This window comes from Gnatocerus cornutus, chromosome 2, assembly GCF_029298725.1.
Source record: "Gnatocerus cornutus isolate USDA-ARS CGAHR chromosome 2, icGnaCorn1.1, whole genome shotgun sequence".
NCBI lineage: Eukaryota > Metazoa > Arthropoda > Insecta > Coleoptera > Tenebrionidae > Gnatocerus > Gnatocerus cornutus.
This window is the reverse complement of record NC_142234.1, coordinates 11,111,112-11,134,202: the sequence shown is the minus strand read 5'-3', so window position 1 is coordinate 11,134,202 and position 23,091 is coordinate 11,111,112. Positions and strand designations below refer to the sequence as shown.

The following is a 23,091-nucleotide window of genomic DNA, read 5'->3' as shown; positions in this document are numbered from 1 at the left end:
ATGGGTCATGGAATCTCTTTGCAGTATGTTAAAACGATACCTGTACAATAAAGCGGTAATAAAATTTAAATTTCACTATTTCATTATATTTATCTAACAGAAAACAATGCCTAGATTACGTTTGATGAAAGTGGCAGCTAAAGTTAATGTTCGTTAAAGTGTCGACATTAAAAAAGTTCGTAAACGGTCTGGGATGGGATATCCGGAGAAATTGCAGCATACGGAAGTTTTCTATTTCTTTTTCACGAACGTATTACATGTTGATCTTGCAATATTTTCTGATTAAACTGCTTAATAATAGTTATCTCTTTTATTATCTTTTGGGATCCTAATCTCATCATCTTTACGACCTTTTAGAATATCCACACGGTTTTTTACTCAGATTTCTTTACCAGATAAAAAGTGTGTTTTTTTTGGGCGAATTGTTGAACAGCCTTTAATTAAAAAAGTCTTAGGATAATTCATATATTCTGACAAAATCATAGCTATTTCAAATAAATAAATTAAATCTAAATCAAAAATTTGAAATTGTCTGGATTAAATAGATGCATATAGGCAACTAACTTTACATTCAGTTATTTGTGTAGACAGATAGCTTTGAATAATGTTATCCAATCGCAGTGCTTTATTCAAATTTGACATCTGTCATTTTTAAATCTGATGACCGTTGAAGTTTAAAGTCGTTACAAATTGAAAACGGTTGGAAGGCAACACCCGAAGAAAAGTCGCATACATTGATATCAATTATTGTTTTTCAATAGTATTGTGTTCGTTTGAACTGTATTCGTTTTTGGTTTTGTGTTCGTGGTAAGGTTTTAAATTATTTTATTCACATCCCATCACGTTGAATTTGATTGTGGTGACATTTTGTTATGAATGAAATCTGTTGTTTATCATGTACCATAAGAAGTCTTTTATATCATGAAATACCATGAAATGCATAATAATATCTCATAGTGGACCATCAATTTTAGAGTTTTAATCAAAGACTAATAAATAATTTATTTATTTATGAATCTTTGGTCTTAATTAATTTTTTCTTGATAATTTTGCAAAATATATTGGTTTTTTAAAAAATATTAAATATATGCAGGGTTATGGAAGGTTCCAAGATACCAAAACCTGGCTCAATTGCAAGTCGTCTAAAACCGTTGGCGGGTCCATCACGTGTGAAAAACGAAGCTATGCCAAAAAATACAAAGCCGCCACCCCCTGTGGTAAGGGCACTTCATAGAAGATCTAAATCTGTAAGTGATTTGAGATCACTTCAATCATCTTCAAAACCGATTGCACATGGAAAACTTGTAAAAATCACTGACAAACCTGCTCCCGTACGGCTTGGACAGAAGCGTCCCGCACTGCAAAAATGTGGCGACGAAAATAAACCAAAGGTTCTGAAAATAAGAATCCCGGAATGGGATTACAAGTCACGTTTCCAAGAATTGCAAAAAAAGTCTTCTACAGTTCAAGATGATTTAAAACGTTTAAAAACTCAAATTGCAGGTAAGCTCTGTTAGCTTATATACTTCTAGCTCTAACTTACACATATTTGTGCGATTTCAGAATTGCCTGCTCTTACCACAGAACGTGACTTTTTACGAACACAAGTAATTGAATTTGAAGAAGAAAACAAACTGTGTAAGGAAACAATAGCAGAATTAACTAAAGATAGAGACAATTTTAAAAGTAGTTTTGTGAAAATTTCGACGCAACTAACCAAACTGGAAAATCAATATCAAGAAATACAGACGTCTTACCAGGAAATTCAAGAAGAATGCACAGAACTTCGACAGTATAAAGCAAAGTTTGAAGTAAAGCAATGTGAAGTGGAAGATTTGAAAACATTAAATAGAGAGCTTCGCGAACAACTGAACGAAAAAGATGTCCTGAGAAGACAGTTGCATAATGCAATCCAGGATCTTAAAGGGAATATAAGAGTATTCTGTCGGGTTAGACCCCCTCTTTACAATGAAAATGAGAAACAACTTTGTGCAATTTTTTGTACCAGTGAATCAACAATAGAAATTCGCAAATGCCGGGAAAGTGTGAGCACTCTTACTGGAAAACCTACAGATTTAAAACAAGACTTTACTTTTGATAAAGTTTTTCCACCTGAAGCTCAGCAGGATGAAATTTTTGACGAACTTGCACCGTTAATTCAATCAGCAATGGATGGGTACCACGTGTGTGTATTTGCATATGGTCAGACTGGTTCGGGAAAAACACATACAATGCAGGGGACTTCTGAACATTTAGGTGGGTATTAAGTTTTTTAGTTCTAATACAAGTTTTATTTTATTTACAGGCATGATTCCCCGCACAATAGATGCAGTATTCAGCACTATCGATAAATTGAAAATCACCGATTGGACTTACACTGTTTCGGCCAGTTGTCTTGAAATCTACAACGAAAGCATAAGAGATCTGTTGGTTCCAAACAGTTCATTTAATTACGAACTCCGCTACAATGAAGGGCGTGGTGTAACAGTAACAAACTTGAAGACTGTACCGATAGATTCAGCCCAGGAATTGAAAAGTCTCATGGAAGACGCACACAAAAATCGAGCAGTTGCGGCTACTGACTTTAATGAACACAGTTCTCGATCACATGCCGTTACCAAAATTTATTTGGAAGGTTTCAATAAAGTCAATAACACGAACTTATATGGTTCGATTAATCTGGTGGATTTAGCCGGATCTGAAAGTGCTAAAACTAGTAGCAATGACCGGTTGGTTGAGACTAAGAGCATCAATAAAAGTTTGTCTACGCTTGGAAATGTGATGCTCGCATTACATAATAAAGATCCACACGTACCATATCGTAATTCAAAGTTGACTTTTCTTTTGCAATCCTGTTTAGGAGGGAATTCAAAGACTTTGATGTTTGTTAACATTTCACCATTTGAAGAATGCTATTCTGAAAGTATCAATTCACTGAGGTTTGCAGCAAAAGTTAAAGAGATAAAAATGGCTGCAAAAAGAAACAAAACCTACCAACCCATGTAATACGGAAGGATTGAAAAAGTGCAGTTTGGAATCTTATACAATGGATGTCTGAATTTAGTTTAAATGTGTAAATGTGTGTATATGATTAATTCTAATTATAATAATTATTATTTGCCTCTAACCGTTTCTGTAATTTTTATATTATTTCGTTGTATATCGTTGCCAATTATATCGTATAAAATTAATCTTTTTAAATTTAATTTTTGGGTGGATAAAAAAGTGCTGCAAAACAGGCATCAGTCGAAAGATTTTTCTAGATCTCTATGATCGGGTAGTAATTCACCACCAAAATTGCCGCCAAAATTTAATTATTTTTTTTATCTACGCATGCGCAATATCGTAAATTTGCCGAAGGATGTTCCGTTGCCGACATGGTTACGATGGCGGCGTTAAGAACGTAGTTGAAACGTTTGTAAACTTTGTTCTTGCTTGTGTAGTCCTAAGATTTTATCGAAACTTGAACATCGTTAATGATTTGAAAGCAGGTAAGATAATTATTACCATTTATTTTATAATTTGTAAGTTATCTGATACCCGGCAATACTAACACACAAAACACGCATGTTTTCGATTATCACTGCAGGCTAAAAATTGCGGGCCTGCAGATCTCTATTAAACGTGTTTTTGCTTTTCATGTTAAAAGAATAACTCTTCAGCATGTCGCTGCCCCCATACTTATTGGGGCCAAATCCCTGGGCCATGATGGCCCAGCAGCACCTGGCTGCAGCTCATGCTCAGGCCCAAGCAGCTGCAGCCCAGGCCCACGCTCATGCCCTACAACAACAAATTCCTCCTCCTCATCCAAAATCAGATGTGATGACGGAAGAGAAGCTTCAAGAAAAAGGTAAATTATCCGTCAATCGTTACAATTTCTTCAAATACCGGTTTTGTAGCCCAAAAATGGCATCAACTCCAATCTAAGAGGTTTGCTGATAAAAGGAAACTGGGATTTGTTGATGCTCAGAAAGAAGATATGCCTCCAGAACACATCCGAAAGATTATTAGGGATCATGGTGATATGAGCAGTCGCAAATATCGACACGACAAACGTGTTTATTTAGGGTAAATAACTGGTCAGATAATTTAGTAGATTTAAGTAAATAGATGCTAAAGTTTTGATTTTTAATCAACGTTTAATTATTATTATCTCAAACATATCATTTCATTCACAGTGCTCTAAAATATATGCCTCATGCTGTGATGAAACTGCTGGAGAATATGCCAATGCCTTGGGAACAAATCCGAGACGTCAAAGTTCTGTACCATATAACCGGTGCAATCACTTTTGTAAATGAAATACCATGGGTGATAGAACCCATTTACATAGCCCAATGGGGCACCATGTGGATTATGATGCGTCGTGAGAAACGTGATCGTCGCCACTTCAAGCGAATGCGTTTTCCTCCTTTCGACGATGAGGAACCTCCTCTAGATTATGCCGATAACGTTTTGGATGTTGAACCATTAGAAGCAATTCAAATAGAACTGGATGCAGAAGAAGACGCTGCGGTTGCAAAATGGTTTTATGACCACAAACCTTTGGTTGGTACAAAGTATGTGAATGGACCAACATACAGAAAGTGGAATTTAACGTTACCTATGATGGCGACATTGTATCGTCTAGCCAATCAGCTACTGACTGATCTAGTTGATAACAATTATTTTTATCTTTTTGATACTAAGAGTTTCTTCACGGCTAAAGCTTTGAATATGGCCATTCCTGGTGGCCCAAAGTTTGAACCGCTCATCAAGGATATGAATCCAGCGTAAGTTAACCAATAGAACGTAGAAATATCTACATATTTCATTTCTTTAGGGATGAAGATTGGAACGAGTTTAACGACATCAATAAGATTATAATTAGGCAGCCAATCAGAACGGAATACAGAATTGCCTTTCCTTACCTTTACAACAATATGCCACATTTCGTTCATCTGTCGTGGTGAGTTTTTTTTATTTTGGCTCTTTCCACATTTGTTTTGTGTTTGTTTGGAAAACGAAAACAAACGCACTAGCAGTGTGGAAAATCAATTGTGATATGATATTCGTTTCTTTATAAAGTTTAAATGAAAATGCTGATTTATCACATACATGTTATAACAAATTTCTGCCACAAACGCAAACGCATTTAAATTAAATCTCGTATTATTATTTGTGTTAAAATAGTCGTAAACTTGCAGGTACCACGCACCAAATGTCGTCTATATCAAAACAGAAGATCCAGACTTACCAGCTTTCTATTTTGATCCATTGATTAATCCCATTTCGCACAGACATGCTGTAAAAAGTTTGGAACCTTTACCTGAAGATGATGAAACATATATATTGCCTGAATTTGTTCAACCTTTCTTGCAAGAAACGCCATTGTATACAGACAACACGGCTAATGGTATTGCCTTGTTATGGGCACCACGACCATTTAACTTACGTTCTGGACGTTGTCGCCGAGCAATTGACGTTCCTTTAGTCAAGACTTGGTACATGGAACATTGTCCACCAGGCCAACCTGTTAAAGTACGAGTGAGCTATCAGAAGCTCTTGAAGTATTACGTGCTCAATGCGCTAAAACACCGACCACCAAAAGCACAGAAAAAACGGTATTTATTCCGTTCGTTCAAATCAACGAAATTCTTCCAAACTACCACTCTTGACTGGGTTGAAGCGGGTCTCCAAGTTTGTAGGCAAGGTTATAACATGCTCAACTTGTTGATTCATCGTAAGAATCTTAATTACTTACATTTGGATTATAATTTTAATCTGAAACCGGTGAAGACTTTAACCACAAAAGAAAGAAAGAAGTCACGATTTGGAAATGGTAAAAGAATTTTGTCTAAACGCAAAAAGTAATTAATTTCTTTCAGCTTTCCACCTGTGTCGTGAAATTTTAAGACTGACCAAATTAATAATAGATTCGCATGTGCAGTATCGTTTGAACAACGTCGACGCTTTTCAACTGGCTGATGGTTTGCAATATATTTTCGCCCATGTGGGACAACTAACGGGCATGTACCGATACAAGTATAAGTTGATGAGACAAATACGAATGTGTAAAGATCTGAAGCATTTGGTTTACTATCGTTTTAACACCGTAAGTTTCACTTTAATTTTTTCTGACTTCTAGTTCTAGTCATATTTCTTATAGGGACCCGTAGGAAAAGGTCCTGGCTGCGGTTGTTGGGCTCCTGGCTGGAGAGTCTGGCTGTTCTTCATGAGAGGAATAACTCCTTTACTTGAACGGTGGCTTGGTAACTTGCTCTCTCGTCAATTCGAAGGTCGTCACTCGAAAGGAGTCGCTAAAACTGTCACCAAACAGCGTGTTGAGTCACACTTTGATCTTGAATTGAGAGCCTCAGTAATGCACGACATCGTTGATATGATGCCTGAAGGTATCAAGCAAAATAAAGCGAGAACGATATTGCAACATCTATCAGAAGCCTGGCGTTGTTGGAAAGCGAATATTCCGTGGAAGGTAAGTTTTGGAGTCAGTTTTCTATAAACTTGGGAATTTTATAAATGATGAGTCGCGCAGGGGTCCTGAAGTTGGTCAAACTGTAGGCCAACAACTAATGCTTATGTTGACGTAGGTCGATACGGTTTTAGTTGGATAACGCGTTTCTGATTTGAATGATTGTTATTCTCTTATTTACCAACAGGTTGTACTTGTTTCTTATCAATCTAATTCGTAGGTTCCTGGTCTGCCTATTCCGATAGAAAACATGATTTTAAGATACGTTAAAATGAAGGCTGATTGGTGGACGAACACAGCCCATTATAACAGAGAAAGGATAAGAAGAGGCGCGACAGTTGATAAAACAGTTTGCAAAAAGAACTTGGGAAGGCTTACAAGGTTGTATTTGAAGTCAGAACAAGAGCGTCAACATAACTACTTGAAAGTAAGTTTTTTCTTCCACAATTTTTTTTGTGCCGTTCTCGGTTTGCCTAACAAAAAATTCGCTGTTGCTTGCTATTGGAATATTTTGTATTTATTATTGTTTAAAATAGTCATTAATTGCAGGACGGTCCTTACATTAGCCCCGAAGAGGCTGTTGCCATTTACACAACTACTGTCCACTGGCTTGAATCAAGGCGATTCGCTCCCATTCCATTCCCGCCTTTGTCATACAAACACGATACAAAACTTCTCATTTTGGCTCTTGAACGCTTGAAAGAAGCTTACAGTGTGAAATCACGTCTTAATCAAAGTCAGCGAGAAGAATTGGGTCTCATTGAACAGGCCTATGACAACCCCCATGAAGCCTTATCCAGAATAAAGCGTCACTTGCTAACACAGAGAGCATTCAAGGAAGTGGGAATTGAATTCATGGACTTGTACAGTCACCTGATCCCAGTCTATGATGTTGAACCTCTTGAAAAAATAACAGATGCGTACTTGGATCAGTATCTGTGGTACGAAGCCGACAAAAGACGGCTGTTCCCACCATGGATCAAACCAGCCGACACCGAACCGCCGCCATTACTTGTATACAAGTGGTGTCAAGGCATCAATAATTTGCAAGATGTTTGGGACGTTTCAGAAGGGGAATGCAACGTCCTTTTGGAATCCAAATTTGAGAAGTTATATGAAAAGATCGATTTGACCTTGTTGAACAGACTGTTGCGTCTGATTGTCGATCATAACATTGCAGATTACATGACGGCGAAAAATAACGTTGTGATAAATTACAAGGACATGAACCATACAAACAGTTATGGTATCATAAGGGGGCTACAATTCGCATCGTTCATAACACAGTACTATGGTCTTGTATTGGATCTACTGGTTTTGGGCCTACAACGGGCTAGTGAAATGGCTGGACCTCCGCAGATGCCAAACGATTTTCTTACCTTCCAAGACGTTTCAACAGAAACATGTCATCCGATAAGATTATATTGTCGATACGTGGACAAAATACACATGTTCTTCAGGTAAGATACGTCATCGAATTAAAGTCGAAATTGTAAAATAAAATGATGAGACGCGCAGGGGTCCTGAAGCAGTTCATACTGTAGAACTGCAACCGGCACGCAACCCTGACGTAGGTCAGGAACGTGTTGGTTGGATAACAGCGCTTCTGATTAAAAAAAATATATATAAAATAGTTTTTAACGTTGCACTATGTAATAATTAGTTTTGTTTTTATAGATTTTCAGCTGAAGAAGCAAGGGAGCTTATACAGAGATACTTAACTGAACACCCTGATCCAAACAATGAAAACATTGTTGGTTACAACAATAAAAAGTGCTGGCCAAGAGATGCCAGGATGCGTTTGATGAAACACGACGTTAATTTGTAAGTTTTTATGTGTAGCACTGATTTTTTTTTAATGCATAATTAACAGGGGCCGGGCCGTATTTTGGGATATCAAGAATCGCTTACCAAGATCTGTAACCACCATTCAGTGGGAAAACAGTTTTGTGAGTGTTTACTCTAAGGATAATCCTAATCTGTTGTTCAACATGTGTGGATTTGAATGCAGGATTTTACCTAAAGTACGTACCGTTTTTAATGATTGATTTTTTTTGTAAAGTGGTATAATTTAGTGTCGCACTCAACACGAAGAGTTCACTCACCGTGACGGTGTCTGGAATTTACAACATGAAGGGAGTAAAGAAAGAACAGCTCAGTGTTTCTTACGTGTCGACGATGAATCAATGAGTCGTTTCCACAACCGTGTCAGACAAATTTTGATGGCTTCCGGTTCAACAACGTTTACCAAGGTAAATCTCAATAACTAGTTTCATTTTGGTTCTAAAGTGTCATTTTTATAGATTGTAAACAAATGGAACACTGCTTTGATTGGATTAATGACTTACTTCAGAGAGGCTGTTGTTAATACACAAGAATTGTTGGACCTATTGGTCAAATGTGAAAACAAAATCCAGACTCGAATCAAAATTGGTTTGAACTCAAAAATGCCAAGTAGATTTCCACCTGTGGTCTTCTACACTCCAAAGGAATTGGGTGGACTTGGCATGCTTTCGATGGGTCACGTGTTGATTCCACAAGTAAAACTATTTTTTTATTTATGCTTCTTTTTGGTGACAATAGAATTTTCTAGTCTGACTTACGGTGGTCGAAACAAACTGATGTTGGAATTACTCATTTCCGGTCTGGTATGAGCCATGACGAAGACCAACTTATTCCCAATTTGTATCGGTACATTCAACCATGGGAGTCTGAATTCATTGATTCCCAAAGAGTGTGGGCTGAGTACTCTCTCAAGCGTCAAGAAGCAAACGCTCAGAACAGGTAAATTTTACAAATCTGATATTAATTAGGGTTAAATTTTATTTCAATGTAGGCGTCTAACGTTGGAAGATTTAGAAGACTCTTGGGACAGAGGTATCCCCAGGATTAACACCCTGTTCCAAAAGGACAGACACACATTGGCTTATGACAAGGGTTGGAGAATTCGTACTGAGTTTAAACAATACCAGGTGCTGAAACAAAATCCGTTCTGGTGGACTCATCAACGCCATGACGGCAAATTGTGGAATTTGAACAATTATCGTACAGATATGATTCAAGCTTTGGGTGGTGTTGAAGGTATTTTGGAACACACACTTTTCAAAGGAACATATTTCCCAACATGGGAAGGTCTCTTCTGGTGAGTTTGATTCTGACTTCTCATCTATGTGTTATAACTTTCATATTGTTGATCACAGGGAGAAAGCCTCTGGTTTTGAGGAATCAATGAAGTATAAGAAACTGACTAATGCCCAGAGATCTGGTTTAAATCAGATTCCAAATCGTCGATTTACCTTGTGGTGGTCGCCTACTATCAACAGAGCTAACGTCTATGTTGGTTTCCAAGTACAACTGGATTTGACAGGAATTTTCATGCACGGCAAAATTCCCACTTTGAAAATTTCTTTGATTCAAATTTTCCGTGCTCACTTGTGGCAGAAGGTTCACGAATCTATTGTCATGGATCTTTGCCAAGTAAGCATCGAATTATTTGTCAACTGGAGAAGTAATACGCAACCTTTGTAGGTTTTTGATCAAGAACTGGACGCACTTGAAATCGAAACCGTGCAAAAGGAAACAATCCATCCAAGGAAATCGTACAAAATGAATTCGTCTTGCGCGGACATTTTGTTGTTTTCGGCTTACAAGTGGAACGTTTCGCGACCTTCGCTATTGGCCGATACAAAGTAATCCCCAAGAGGAAAAAAAAAAGAGTTTAATTTCTTTGCTTTGTAGAGACACAATGGACAACACTACAACCCAGAAATACTGGATTGACGTTCAGCTCAGATGGGGCGATTATGATTCACACGACATTGAAAGATACGCAAGAGCTAAATTTTTGGACTACACCACAGACAACATGTCCATTTACCCATCTCCAACAGGTGTTCTGATTGCTATTGATTTAGCTTACAATCTCCACAGGTAAAATTGATACATTCAGTATAATCTCTTCATAGAAACATTATTTTAGCGCCTACGGTAACTGGTTCCCTGGTTGCAAACCGTTGATTCAGCAAGCTATGGCTAAGATAATGAAGGCAAATCCTGCTCTTTATGTACTGCGAGAACGTATCAGAAAAGCTTTGCAACTGTATTCCAGTGAACCTACTGAACCTTACTTATCCAGTCAGAATTACGGAGAACTGTTCTCCAACCAAATCATCTGGTTTGTTGACGATACAAATGTCTACAGAGTTACTATCCATAAAACGTTTGAGGGTAACTTGACGACTAAACCGATCAATGGTGCCATCTTCATTTTCAACCCAAGAACTGGGCAGCTGTTCTTGAAGATCATTCATACCTCCGTGTGGGCAGGTCAAAAACGTTTGGGCCAGGTATTCAATTTGAAACTTTTATTATAATTATGAGCTAAAATGAATGATTTTAGTTGGCAAAATGGAAAACCGCAGAAGAAGTTGCTGCTTTGATCAGATCGCTCCCAGTTGAAGAACAACCGAAACAGATCATTGTAACGCGTAAGGGCATGTTGGATCCTCTTGAAGTCCATCTTCTTGATTTCCCCAATATTGTGATCAAAGGATCAGAGTTGCAATTGCCCTTCCAAGCTTGCTTGAAGATCGAGAAATTCGGTGATTTGATTTTGAAAGCGACGGAACCTCAAATGGTTCTCTTCAATTTATACGACGATTGGTTGAAGACAATATCGTCATACACTGTAAGTGTATCGTTTTTTTTACTTTCCTTTTCTTAATTTGTAATTTAAAGGCGTTCTCTCGTCTCATTTTGATACTGAGAGCTCTGCATGTCAACACCGAACGCACCAAAGTTATTCTGAAACCCGACAAGACCACAATCACAGAACCCCATCATATTTGGCCAACCCTTTCCGATGATGAATGGATCAAAGTTGAAGTTCAGTTGAAAGATCTTATCCTTGCAGATTACGGCAAGAAGAACAAGTAAGTTAATTTATAGGGTAACTAATTGAAATAACGGAATATCTGTTATTTTCCAGTGTGAATGTTGCGTCGTTGACTCAGAGTGAAATTCGAGACATCATTTTGGGTATGGAGATCAGTGCTCCTTCAGCACAAAGACAGCAGATCGCGGAAATCGAAAAACAGACAAAAGAACAGTCGCAGTTGACAGCAACCACTACAAGAACCGTCAACAAGCATGGAGATGAAATCATTACTAGCACGACTAGTAATTACGAAACTCAAACGTTTAGTTCCAAGACTGAATGGCGAGTTAGAGCTATTTCTGCCACAAATTTGCACTTGAGAACGAATCACATTTATGTCAGTTCGGATGATATCAAGGAAACTGGATACACTTACATTTTGCCAAAGAACGTCTTGAAGAAGTTTGTCACAATTTCAGATTTGCGAGCTCAAATTTGTGCGTTTTTATATGGGGTTAGTCCTCCTGATAACCCTCAAGTTAAGGAACTGCGTTGTTTGGTTTTACCTCCCCAGTGGGGCACTCATCAAACTGTCCATATACCCAATACGCCACCAAACCACCCATTTTTGAAAGACATGGAGCCTTTGGGTTGGATTCACACGCAACCTAATGAATTGCCACAATTGTCCCCACAGGATATTACGACTCATGCGAAACTTATGGCAGATAATCCAGTATGGGACGGTGAAAAGACTGTAATAATCACGTGCTCTTTTACTCCCGGCTCCTGTTCTTTAACGGCTTATAAATTGACACCCTCAGGATATGAATGGGGTAGAGCGAACACTGATAAAGGAAATAATCCCAAAGGGTATCTACCAAGTCATTACGAAAAGGTCCAGATGTTGCTGTCGGACCGTTTTCTTGGATTTTTCATGGTGCCTGCGCAAGGTTCTTGGAATTACAACTTTATGGGTAATTTGATGGTTTTTTGGTAACGTCATTTTTGCAACATTTTATTTTTATTTTAGGTGTGCGACATGATCCTAGCATGAAATATGAACTGCAGTTGGCTAATCCTAAAGAATTTTATCATGAAATTCACCGACCAGCTCATTTCCTTAACTTTTCGTCTTTGGAAGATGGTGACGGAGCTGGGGCTGATCGAGAAGACGCATTCGCTTAGGTTTGTTTATTAAGTTCTGTAGAAGTAGATTTAAACCTGTAAATATTTTATTACGTAATTGTGAGAAATAAAAAAATACATAAAAACAGATCCAAGAAAAGGGACTTTTCTTTTTTATTCGGAATATGGAGTTTATTTGCTGTGACTAATAATGTACTCGTATTACTTTAGTGTCGGCTTTGGATTTCGGGACAAAGAAAGTAAAGTAAATTATACATAGTTTATTAAATATCCAAGAGAAATCTAATTAAACATATACATATACATCTAGTGGAATACAAATTTGCAAAATAAGAAAATTGCATAGCAAAAAAACACTTGGTAAGCGTCTTTTACATTTTTTGTTAACGAAGGTTTTGGATGACTTTACTATAAATTCGATTTGTTGCTACATGCAAACTACTTGTAATGAAATACTTTCACAATTAAAGAACTTATTTGGACTAAAGTTTTAAACCAATTTAAAAAATAATTACGATATTTTGAAGGCACACTGTTTATATTATAGGCAAAGTGGTTTTATATGACTGACTAGCACCACAGTATAAAACATTTATTATAAAGGTACGTATAACACTTAAGAGTAGAAGATGGGTGGGTTAAATTGCCGGCTTTTACCGGCTTCTAGTAGTCGGTAACATTTGTGATTAAATTCGTACTGAATATATTCATACATACTTGTATTTAACAAAATATTTAGACATAACACACTGTACACGATTAATATAATTCGGTACTATTCTCATTAATTCACGTAAATTTATTGACTACAACTAGTGATACCTCTAATAAGCTTGGATTTAATTATTTTGCTCAAATGTCAAAACAGAAAATGGAAATATTAAAAAAATTGTAATCATTTATGAAAAATAAAATATGCCTTTCTCTACTCAGATGTCCGTTGTAGAGATGTTTTACTGTTTTAACACAACTTAGGAATTCAGTTTCAGTGGTTCAAACCGTTAAGCACGAAACTCTATGGCACTTAAGAGAAGACACTTTCTGGCACGTGGAATAATTCTCGGAAATGTGTACATAGATGTGCAGCTAATTACATAACAGCTTACATGTTATTTTAAAATTCAGCAAGTTATTTGAAAATTCGTTAATTATGTTGTCCCGCTCTATTGTACAACTATGACTAAACAATAAACGTGAAAAGTTTTTCACATTCAATTTTAAGTACATCAATAATTAATATTACTGGGACACAGAATATGAGATCAGTTTTTTGACAAAATTCCACATCAAAGTCTATCCAAATTACAGTCATAGCCTTTTTAATTATATTGTTTTCGTAATAGTCTTCATTTTTGATCTTAAAGGTAATTAGCTTATTCAACTAAATAAATATTACAAGTGGTATAAAAGTACAACTAAATAGAAAACGTATTAAAATGTCATGGTATAATATTACTTAAATTTATTACCTATGGCCATAAGCATAATTTTTTACTAAAAATGCTCTTAATAATTTAAAAAATAACTTTCCCATTAAAGAACTCTGCTTAGACTCCGCTAGTTAACGTGCTGGTATCAGTAGCACCTCCATGTGGATCTCCATGAATTGACGAATTGGCCGTGGAATAGCTGGTCACTCTCGTTGTATTCGTTATTGTCAAAGAATGGGCCAAATGTGGTTTTCCAATAAACGAGTAATAGCTGAAAAATATAATACAAAATTAAAACTTGTTTTCGAATAGGAAAAGTCCGACATTTCACCAAATAGATTGTTAATAAAAAATAGTTTTCATGCGATCAGTTAGTTGACTTGTCGTTTTAAAGAACCATAAACCCGTATTTTTGACTAATATTGTAATAAATGTATTATTTATTATTGGTTTTTACGGAAGCCCCATTTAACTACGTCATTCTCTGTTAATAGTCAAATAGATTGAATATATGAAATCCCAATAAAATCCCTGATGTGCAATAAGAAATTATTTCTATCTTAAATAATATGTATAAAAGCGTTAACCAATACCCAAATGCAGTAAGTGTAAAATACATTCTCACACTTGGTAACTTACTGCCGATATTTAAAAAATATAAATCCGGGACAATTTTATGACTCGAATCATAAACTCGTAGAGATTGTTTGAATTATCTTTGGTTTAGCCCAGTAAAATCTAAAAGTTGTTTTGAACAAAAAGTGTTAAAAAATAACAAAAAACAAAACTCAAATCACAAAAATAATACAAAATAATTTACCGTTTCTTTAGTAGTTTCCAAGTGCTCCTTTTGAACACGAAGATGAAGAAAATGAACACTCCGTACAGAGCGTTACAGAAGTCTGTCAGGTACCACAGATATTGAGGTGCTCCGGCCGCTTGCCATAGTACTAACCATGATATAATTTCCATTGACCAATTTATGCCCATGGCAAAGAGCAACTTGACGTAGAGGTTAAATCTGTGAGGTTTTTATAGTATTTAGGTTGTTTTACAACAATGGTATGTAATATTTTATAGATATTCCTTCTTATGTACTTACGTTTGCTTGTCGTTTTCGTAAGAGTGCCGTTTGCTGTCCGCTTTTTTCAGCATAGAGGTATCCTTCTTTATACTTCGAATTTTGAAAGCCGTGATGATAAATAAGACTATGTTTGTAGTGATAAGAAAAGCTATAGGGCCATAGAAATATAGAAGTTCAGGATATCCCTCTAAAACACATTATAGCACTTAGTTTTAAATCATTTGCATACAGTTAATACTAAAAAAAAACGGACATTTCTAGCAAGCTTACCTTGCAGAAAGCATTTTCCGTAACCAATTCCTGGTTTGAAGGTGGGTGATATAGCAGCGTATACATCAATAAGATAAACAGTCAAAACAAGCAAGAATGGGACACCCAATCCATATCCACAGTATATGTAAAACCTCTTTTGCTCTGCCTTTTTCTTACTGCCGGAGAATCCTCGCAAGCCACTGTAATAAAATTGTCGCTTACAAAGAAGAAAATTTGTTTGACAAAGAGTGCAGTATGTAGATGCGAAAATTTGGATTATAACATTTCTATAAATTTTGTGTTTTAAAAAATCGATTTTTTTGAGTTACATTATAGCGAACTCAAGGGTGGACAGTGCAAACAAAAATCACTGTAGTCTTTCACTCCTCTTGTGCTAAATAAAAAACATTTCTCCACTTAAACCACCTTATGAAATGGGTAACTGTCGATAACGTTACTTAACAACTTTCTCTTTTCTGACAAGAATACGACATCTTCTAAAACTATAAATGTGCATGTATTTATCCGTACTCATGAATATGTATGTATTAATTACGTTTCCCGATTTGACTCTATTTTTAGGAAAATTTGATGCTCACTTAAAATAATATTAGCATTAAAACCTACTCGACAACATAATCCGACTCAAATTAAAACAAAAAGTTCCACAGACAAAAAACTTTGCTCGTATAATTCCCACAACCGAAGCTTATTTTAATAAGTCAGTTTTCCCATGCGTCATCTCGACAGTGAAGACTACAATTTATATAAACTGAAAACAATACTGGTATCAAATGCATACTTTACTTAACTAGATTTATTTTTAGCCAGAGCGTTGCATAATAGTGCAGTCGAAATAAACTCACGAAAAGAAATGTGAAACAGAAGTTTTTATGCTTACCTAAATGTTAACCAAATGTCGATGCAGATTATGTTCATCCAAAAGAAGGAAACCATGAAGAAAAACAGACAGAAGATACCTGTAAATAATTTAAAAGGTGTCACACGGTGTCATTTGAATTAACATTCAAGTTTGTATACCTGTTAATATACATGATGTTTGGCTAAATTTACTGTCGGTCAGTTGAATTATGACCAGCAGTAAATACCCCATCATAAGATTTATGACATAAATCATAAGAGCTTTCATATGAAGATTTCTATCCGGCAAGAGAGCGTATGCGAGAAAAGTCAGCAGAAGAAAGGGCATGGATATTATCATACCTGAAAACAGAAAACTAGTAAAATTCCTTAAATACAGTAAAGACAGTTTTGTGATGTTAGTAATTGGTATTTGTTGTATTTGTTTTAATTCAAGTATACCAATGTGATAAGTATTTTCTTTCAAACACTGTGCTATTCCCATTTTGCTTTAACATTCATATTTTTTCTTGAAAAAGCATTGGCAAACAGTGAGAAAGAAACCTTCAACTTAAAAATATCTATTCAGAGAATGTAATTTAAATTTTCTTAATAAACACGCTGGGTTGTTGGAAATTGTTAAAACTAAGGATTGGCTTATAAATAACTATTGAAAACAATGTTTTATTGTGTTGGTAATAAATTATTATTACTTATTGTTACAGTTGAAACGGTGCCATATATCCACACATACAATAAAAATATTACAACTTTTGGTGTATTTCAAGGAGAAAACCATGACGTTCTGAAAAAACCGAACTTTAGAAAAGCACACATTTTTCTGTTATAATGTATTACAATCCTTTTAGCCTTGTCGCATATTTAAAGTTGTTATAAGCATTAATAGTTAATAAATTACTAGAATGGAAACCCCTAAGTATTTAACTACTAATTACACAAAGTAACGATTTTTAAACAACACGTATCAATTATTTTATAGTTCCTAATATCAGTTGAGTCATATTGTAATTGTGTACAAAGAAAAGTCTTCCCTTGTTTTCTCATGTAAATTGCGTTAATAAATTCATCAACAATAATTACGGAAATTGTAACGTAATTTAATGTAATACTTTAACCTTCCCGTAAATCTCCGTTTAAAGTTCATTTACATACTTGTTTTTCCTAAATTTGGAACCTCGTTTATAATATCACAATATTTATTTCGAATTCACGTATTTTTTTATTATGATCTTATTTTGGGAACAGTAAAAATAAAATTAGTTGAGGCTATTTTAGGGGATTTATTCGTAGATATTCGTAGGCTTAATGCTGGCTGAAACATGTAAACTATAACTTATTTTAACACTTAAATTTGAGCCAAAAAATTTCAATTTATTGATAATAATCATGTATTGGAAACTGTGTTGTTGTATTTTAAAAGTTTTAAAAACTCTAAACTAAGAAACAATGTATTAGGTATCTATTAATTTACACCAAGGACACGAAAAACAAGAACTTCTAAAAAATGTTAATTGACGTAATATGTTTACAAGAGTATCTAAATCATTTGCGTACTTCATGTAATTTATGGTTCCATTTGCTCATTACAAAAGTTCAAGAATATTCTATTTTTATCGATAAAAACAATTGTTAATGACTGATGATACGGTGATTCAAAGTTTCCCTTAAAAACGTCGCATTGTCGATTAGATTAATAACTAATCATTTCGTGAAATTTTATTTTTCATTTTTTACTCAACAAGATTAACTCATCGGGAAAATGAATTTTGGATTATGGCTCAGTTGTGGATGAAGTATATAAATTAAATTAAAAATGTAGATGAGGAGATTATTATCTATTGAAAACCTGCATTGAGAGCTCTAAAGGGCGAGTCAAATATGCAATTAATGATTATTTGGCTTACCCCGAAATGAAATAAGTAAAAATAACTTTGAAGACTTTTGCATTGCATGAAATATGAATGGGCACCCATACGGTAGGGTAATTTTAATGCAATCAATGATGTATTTTTTTAGTATAGTTCCTAATTGATTCTTTAAATTAAAAAAGCTAAATAAAATTTAAATTCAAAACATTTTCCTTGTCAAAATACCAAAATTACTAGTATTAGGTACTCTTAGGTGTATCTACTCAAAACAATGAGGGGAATTTTGTTTTTATAATTTCAAAATCATTCAGTAGTCACTCAAACAACTTAAAATAAAATTATGAGCTCATAAACACACAATCATATCTTTCAAGCTTATTACTTTTCACAACAATACATCTGGATTAAATATGTTCGCTCATGTTTTGTTTTAGTCTGCTAAAAAATATTAAATGTTATTAAAATAAACACTAATCCAAGAATTCAAGGCGCCCGATTTAGGTTAAAAGATTTTAAAGCAAACATAAATCTTATCGGGAAATACAGTCTTAAAAGTTGAAGCTTCAAATAAGGCGTTTTTGATACAATAAAATAGAGCTTGCATCTGTTCTCTTATCTGTTAAGTAATTTTCCATTTATGTCATTTGAATCACAAAATGATTTTTTTTAACTGATTTATTAGTCTGTTAATTGCTTGCCGCTACAAATGCAACAGTCAACTCTCAAGTAATTAAACTGAAAGTTTAGTTATTAAGTAACCATTCAAATGGAATTTATGCATGTTTAAAATGGAACCAACCACAGCGCGTGGATTTCCCTGCATTAATTCCAGCTCCATTTTCAGTACAGAAATCAAGAATTGAAAGTGTAAACAATTTATAATACCTGCGGCGTTTATCTTTCTCGTTGTAATTACAGCGCTATTTTTTATGTAGCAAAAAAAAGCATGAACACCCCTGTCGTCCAGTTGCTCAACACAGTAATTATCATTACTTCGTAACCCATACTCGTAAGTCAAAATGTTCCCATTGTCTTGCACATAAAAGGGATCTTCCGGACTTTTCGGAAATAGGAAAAAATCACAATTCATTACACCCGCCAAAATCTCGTTGTTAAGAGACACTTCGCGTACGAAACTTCTTTCATTATAAACCGGAATTTTTAACACAAAATCCGGATCTTCATGCCGTAAACACGATCCTTTCGTCGCGTAAAATCCCACCGCACAACATTTTCGAATACACGAGGTTTTTTGAGTACAATTACAGTTTTGCGCTTGTTCATTTTTGTACTTATAAGAAGTCAAATTTGTTGACACTAAACTCTGTTGATCACACAAGTTTAACGAGTTTGTTGATCCAAATTTGAAAAGGACTAGAAGAACCACCGTCACATGAAGCATCGTTTCACGAACTGTGTTCACTCTCCTCTCACAAATAGTAAACAGCTATCCGAGTGACCCTCTACATATCTGAACAGGTGACTGATCAGACAGTTCAAGTTTTTAAATGTTGTTAAAAACTTGACGATATTTAGCGAGCGGAAACGAAGATTTGTTCAAAATGAATTCATGATTGATACACCTCGACTCTACAATGATCATGCTCTTTTACAGTAATGGATTGTATTGTAATGAATGGTTTATATTCAGCGAGTGTTTTTTATTACCGCTCTTGCTGGTGTCATTACATTCAGCTGATGTCAACGCATAAAACCACATTAAAACTTCAAGACGACGAATTAATTTGTCTTCAAATTTGAAAAAATATATATTTGAGTAAATAATTTAATTTTGAAATCTTGTTCTTTGGGCAGATTGGATAATCGCCAATAATTATGTGGCAAACTTGATGATACGAAAGAGTAAAACTTTCTGGTCCGGTTCACAATAACTTTATTAAAATAAAGTTAATCTAGCTTCTAATTTGACGATTGCGGACAATTGATTCGCGTAAAAATAGTTACATGTCCCTTTAACATGATGTTAATTATTTAATCTCAATTAAAGATTTAATTTAGGTTTTGAAAACTGGGTCTATAAACATTAAACTGTAATAGACATGTCCTAGATTTGAAAGTATTTTTGACTTTTCGACTCTTTGTTCAGTTTTTCTATTTTATTTAATATAGACAGTGACGTGGCTTTTTATTTATTTTTATTTGAAAACAAAGTAAACACGTTTCAAAATCATAAATTTCATTACAAATCTATTAACTTTTAGAAGGGTCGTGAAGTAAAAGTAAATACATACGTAGATATGATTAAAAGTGCGACAAATTTGTTTTTAATGGGGTTAAACAATATCGCTCGTCTAAATATTACCAGTTTTACATTTACACAAACGGTTTGCTAGAGAAATTTTAAATGAAAAAATAAATAAATATTGTCAGAAATTCAGTTGGTAACTATACCTTGAACTTTAAAATTTGTTGATGTCGCTGACTAGGCTAGCTTGTTCAGTAATTTGCCAATATTTTTTCCCGTTTTTTTATACGTTGAAAGATAAACTTGGAAAAAATGCAAAAATATTGAAGATTTCATAATATAATAATTGCAGTCAGAGGACATTTAAATAGGTTTTACAAGGACCACTATAATTTATACCTACAGATCACAATTTCTCTCCCTTGGCGTGTCCCTAGTATTATAGAATTGATAATTATTAATTAGTTAAATTACATCCAAACACATGAAATATTGCAATATTGTTTAGTTTGACTTTCTTAGATAAATAAGAAATCATATGCAAGTCAACACCCAAGAAATAAATTTATAATTAACTATTTTCGAATTGATTTTTGCTTTTCACATTCGGTTTTGTAATTTTTTTCTCTTGGCATAATTTCAAGCGTTATAAAATTCAAATATTTCAATGGGCAATGTGCGTATTCTGCAGAGATTGTTAGGAATTAAAATTAGCAATAAACAGCAGTGTGTAAACTCCAGATCTCCACGCGTCGACGTCATATTTTCAAAATTACGGATTTGTTGGCGGTTTAAACTTTCAAATTTTGATAAATTTTCCTGTACATTTCGTTCATTTTTAGGGCGTTTGAGAGGGGACAATATTCCCTAGATTCTATTTTGATGTACTGTTGAGAGGTCTTCTTATTGTAAAGGTCATGAAGTTTGAATTAAAGAGGTTTTAATGTATTAAAAATTGAAATATAAACCGGCTCTTTTAAATAGAGTAATCAGTCGTTTAAATAGAGTAAACAAAAAAATCAATTTGACGTTTGTTATTTTTGGAATTTGTCGAGACACCGAAACCTCTTAATGTAGAATCCATCTACGTTTATCTTTCGAGAACGTTTTGAATTACTTGAGTATTGTATAATAATCGTAATTAACTATTGTTATAATGATGGTTAGTTTCCATATGACTCATCAAGTTAAAACATAAATAAATCTACCTAATTTCCAGCCTTTATTTATTTTTACGTCAAATCTTAGAAATGTTTTCCACTCATGTTTAGTTTCAATGTCCTAATTTTTGGATTGCAGGATTTTCTTTTATATTCGTCATTTTTATAAATATTACATCTTTTTTGCGAAATTTTGTTGTTACCGAAAGTATTGTGCACATTTTTTCATTGTTGTAACAACATAAAATTCAGTGCAAAAAGTAATACAAGGGAAATACAGAATGATCAGAGTGATCAATTGAATTATTTACAAAACATAAAAGAATTGTCATATATAGGCGAATGACATTCACAGAGGAACAGTTAAATGGATAAATAATTCAATTGATCGCATAATCTAGCTAATTTCGATTTATTGTAAGAAGTATTTTCCTGCACAATTGTGACAAAAATTTTCAGTGTTTTTTAACTTTTAATCCTTTTATTTATTTACAACAAAAATGACTAATTTTATGTTATCAACGGGAAAAGTTTACTTTATGGGTGAGCTAGTTCCGTCTTATAAGTGCATGAGATCACGCGACATAAAACAGACAATCTTCTATTACCTTCTTGGTTAAAATCTTAATTTAATCGTAATCATAATTAAATTGTCTTTACTCCGTTCAGGGACAGTACACCAATTGCTTAAAATAAATACCTTTAAGAAAATTTCTTTATTCACGTGGACTATAAAGTAATTAACGGTAATATAAAGTGGTTTAAATAAGATATAAGAATAAACTTGCCTATTTTCGCTAAAATAGAATCGAAATTGTCTTCGGGACATGTTGAATCACGATCGGTTATAATATTATAAGGAACAATACTGGAGTTATTATGGCACTTGCAATCTACCACTGCAATTAATGCAGTTCCAAATAAAAAGAGAACGGAATTGAATACTGGACGAACAACCATACTTATTGGTCTAAAGTTACTAAAATAACACAGTTGAACTGAGGCAGTTCAAAAATTGCGATTAGATTAGATAATATAATTGGAAGCGTTCCGTTGCAAAATCAAAGAAAATACTTAGTATTGATAGACTTTTGGTTAAAATTATACTTCTCTAAATTACCTGTCGTACAAATAAATATTCGAAATGGTGAGATACTACTGTACTCGAGCTGACATACAACAACCTGAATTTCGTTCATTTCATTATTGTAATCAACACAATAATCATCATATAACAATTTTTCATGACAGAGTTTGTTGTCCCACAACACTGTAAATTCATCTTGATTTTCCTTTAATTCAAAACAACTTTTATTCGTGGCACTAGGAAAAACTTTAAGCGTAACATTAATAACTGAGGAAATTCCTATTTTGTGCAACCACTGTTGCAGATGATTACTGTTACGTTGAAGAGGTAAACACATTCCTTGATGGTAATACTCGCCAAAAGGACAACATTTCCAAATATTCGTAGAGTAATCATATTTATTGGTATCGACACTGCAGCCTAACAGAACACTTATTAAGTTACAGAAAACCACCAATGATAAAAACATCTTTTTATCGTTTAGTCCACGGAACTGTTTCATCTGGTGATGAGTCTATATTGGGTAATGTTACATCACGTGTCAAGCTATTACAATTACGAGGGAATTTTGTATTTAGACCAATCACTCTTGAGAGATTATTTTCATTTGCTCTGTAATTTTAAT

The 23,091-nt window shown here is 34.4% G+C and overlaps 3 protein-coding genes across 6 annotated transcripts in view; 2 read left to right on the top strand and 1 right to left on the bottom strand.

Moving 5' to 3' along the window:
* Positions 1-643: 643 nt before the first annotated feature.
* On the top strand, positions 644-3,191 carry ncd (non-claret disjunctional). Its single transcript, XM_088030875.1, has 4 exons — positions 644-807; positions 1,094-1,503; positions 1,564-2,256; positions 2,306-3,191. The coding sequence occupies exons 2-4, from the start codon at positions 1,098-1,100 to the stop codon at positions 3,004-3,006; spliced, it is 1,800 nt and encodes a 599-aa protein (XP_087887001.1). The 5' UTR covers positions 644-807; positions 1,094-1,097; the 3' UTR covers positions 3,007-3,191.
* Positions 3,192-3,348: 157 nt separating this feature from the next.
* Positions 3,349-12,636, top strand: Prp8 (pre-mRNA processing factor 8). 2 transcript variants are annotated; one of them, XM_088050458.1, is made up of 24 exons: positions 3,349-3,491; positions 3,663-3,850; positions 3,900-4,068; positions 4,179-4,772; positions 4,823-4,948; positions 5,187-5,821; positions 5,868-6,094; positions 6,149-6,475; positions 6,693-6,899; positions 7,022-7,932; positions 8,150-8,296; positions 8,346-8,496; positions 8,548-8,724; positions 8,776-9,012; positions 9,066-9,256; positions 9,309-9,614; positions 9,673-9,949; positions 10,001-10,161; positions 10,211-10,402; positions 10,452-10,818; positions 10,872-11,159; positions 11,210-11,403; positions 11,460-12,325; positions 12,382-12,636. In XM_088050458.1, exons 2-24 carry the CDS (start codon positions 3,664-3,666, stop codon positions 12,534-12,536), a joined length of 7,092 nt encoding a protein of 2,363 aa, XP_087906584.1. In that variant the 5' UTR covers positions 3,349-3,491; position 3,663; the 3' UTR covers positions 12,537-12,636. The 2 variants fall into 2 exon arrangements, with proteins under 2 accessions (XP_087906584.1, XP_087906583.1); XM_088050457.1 differs by having other exon boundaries at positions 3,650-3,850.
* A 106-nt stretch (positions 12,637-12,742) lies between these two features.
* LOC148178969 (G protein-coupled receptor Mth2-like) overlaps positions 12,743-23,091 on the bottom strand; it is a 29,897-nt gene continuing 19,548 nt past the window's right edge. For 2 of the 3 annotated variants that reach the window (XM_088050577.1, XM_088050578.1), the window contains 6 exons: positions 16,305-16,487; positions 16,165-16,243; positions 15,282-15,463; positions 15,030-15,198; positions 14,748-14,948; positions 12,743-14,198 (listed from right to left, as the gene is read on the bottom strand). In XM_088050577.1, coding sequence (XP_087906703.1) covers positions 14,045-14,198; positions 14,748-14,948; positions 15,030-15,198; positions 15,282-15,463; positions 16,165-16,243; positions 16,305-16,487 — 968 coding nt within the window. In that variant the 3' untranslated portion in view covers positions 12,743-14,044. Of the gene's footprint in view, positions 14,199-14,566; positions 14,666-14,747; positions 14,949-15,029; positions 15,199-15,281; positions 15,464-16,164; positions 16,244-16,304; positions 16,488-23,091 lie in introns of all 3 variants that reach the window. The other variant, XM_088050579.1, reaches the window with a different exon arrangement.

Bases quoted from the DNA above. Each gene is read 5' to 3' on its own strand.
- ncd (XM_088030875.1), top strand. From the start codon at position 1,098: ATGGAAGGTTCCAAGATACCAAAACCTGGCTCAATTGCAAGTCGTCTA. The intron at 1,504-1,563 runs GTAAGCTCTGTT...GTGCGATTTCAG, and splicing joins TTTAAAAACTCAAATTGCAG to AATTGCCTGCTCTTACCACA. The intron at 2,257-2,305 runs GTGGGTATTAAG...TTTTATTTACAG, and splicing joins GGGGACTTCTGAACATTTAG to GCATGATTCCCCGCACAATA.
- Prp8 (XM_088050458.1), top strand. From the start codon at position 3,664: ATGTCGCTGCCCCCATACTTATTGGGGCCAAATCCCTGGGCCATGATG. The intron at 9,950-10,000 runs GTAAGCATCGAA...CAACCTTTGTAG, and splicing joins TTGTCATGGATCTTTGCCAA to GTTTTTGATCAAGAACTGGA. The intron at 12,326-12,381 runs GTAATTTGATGG...TTTTTATTTTAG, and splicing joins TTGGAATTACAACTTTATGG to GTGTGCGACATGATCCTAGC.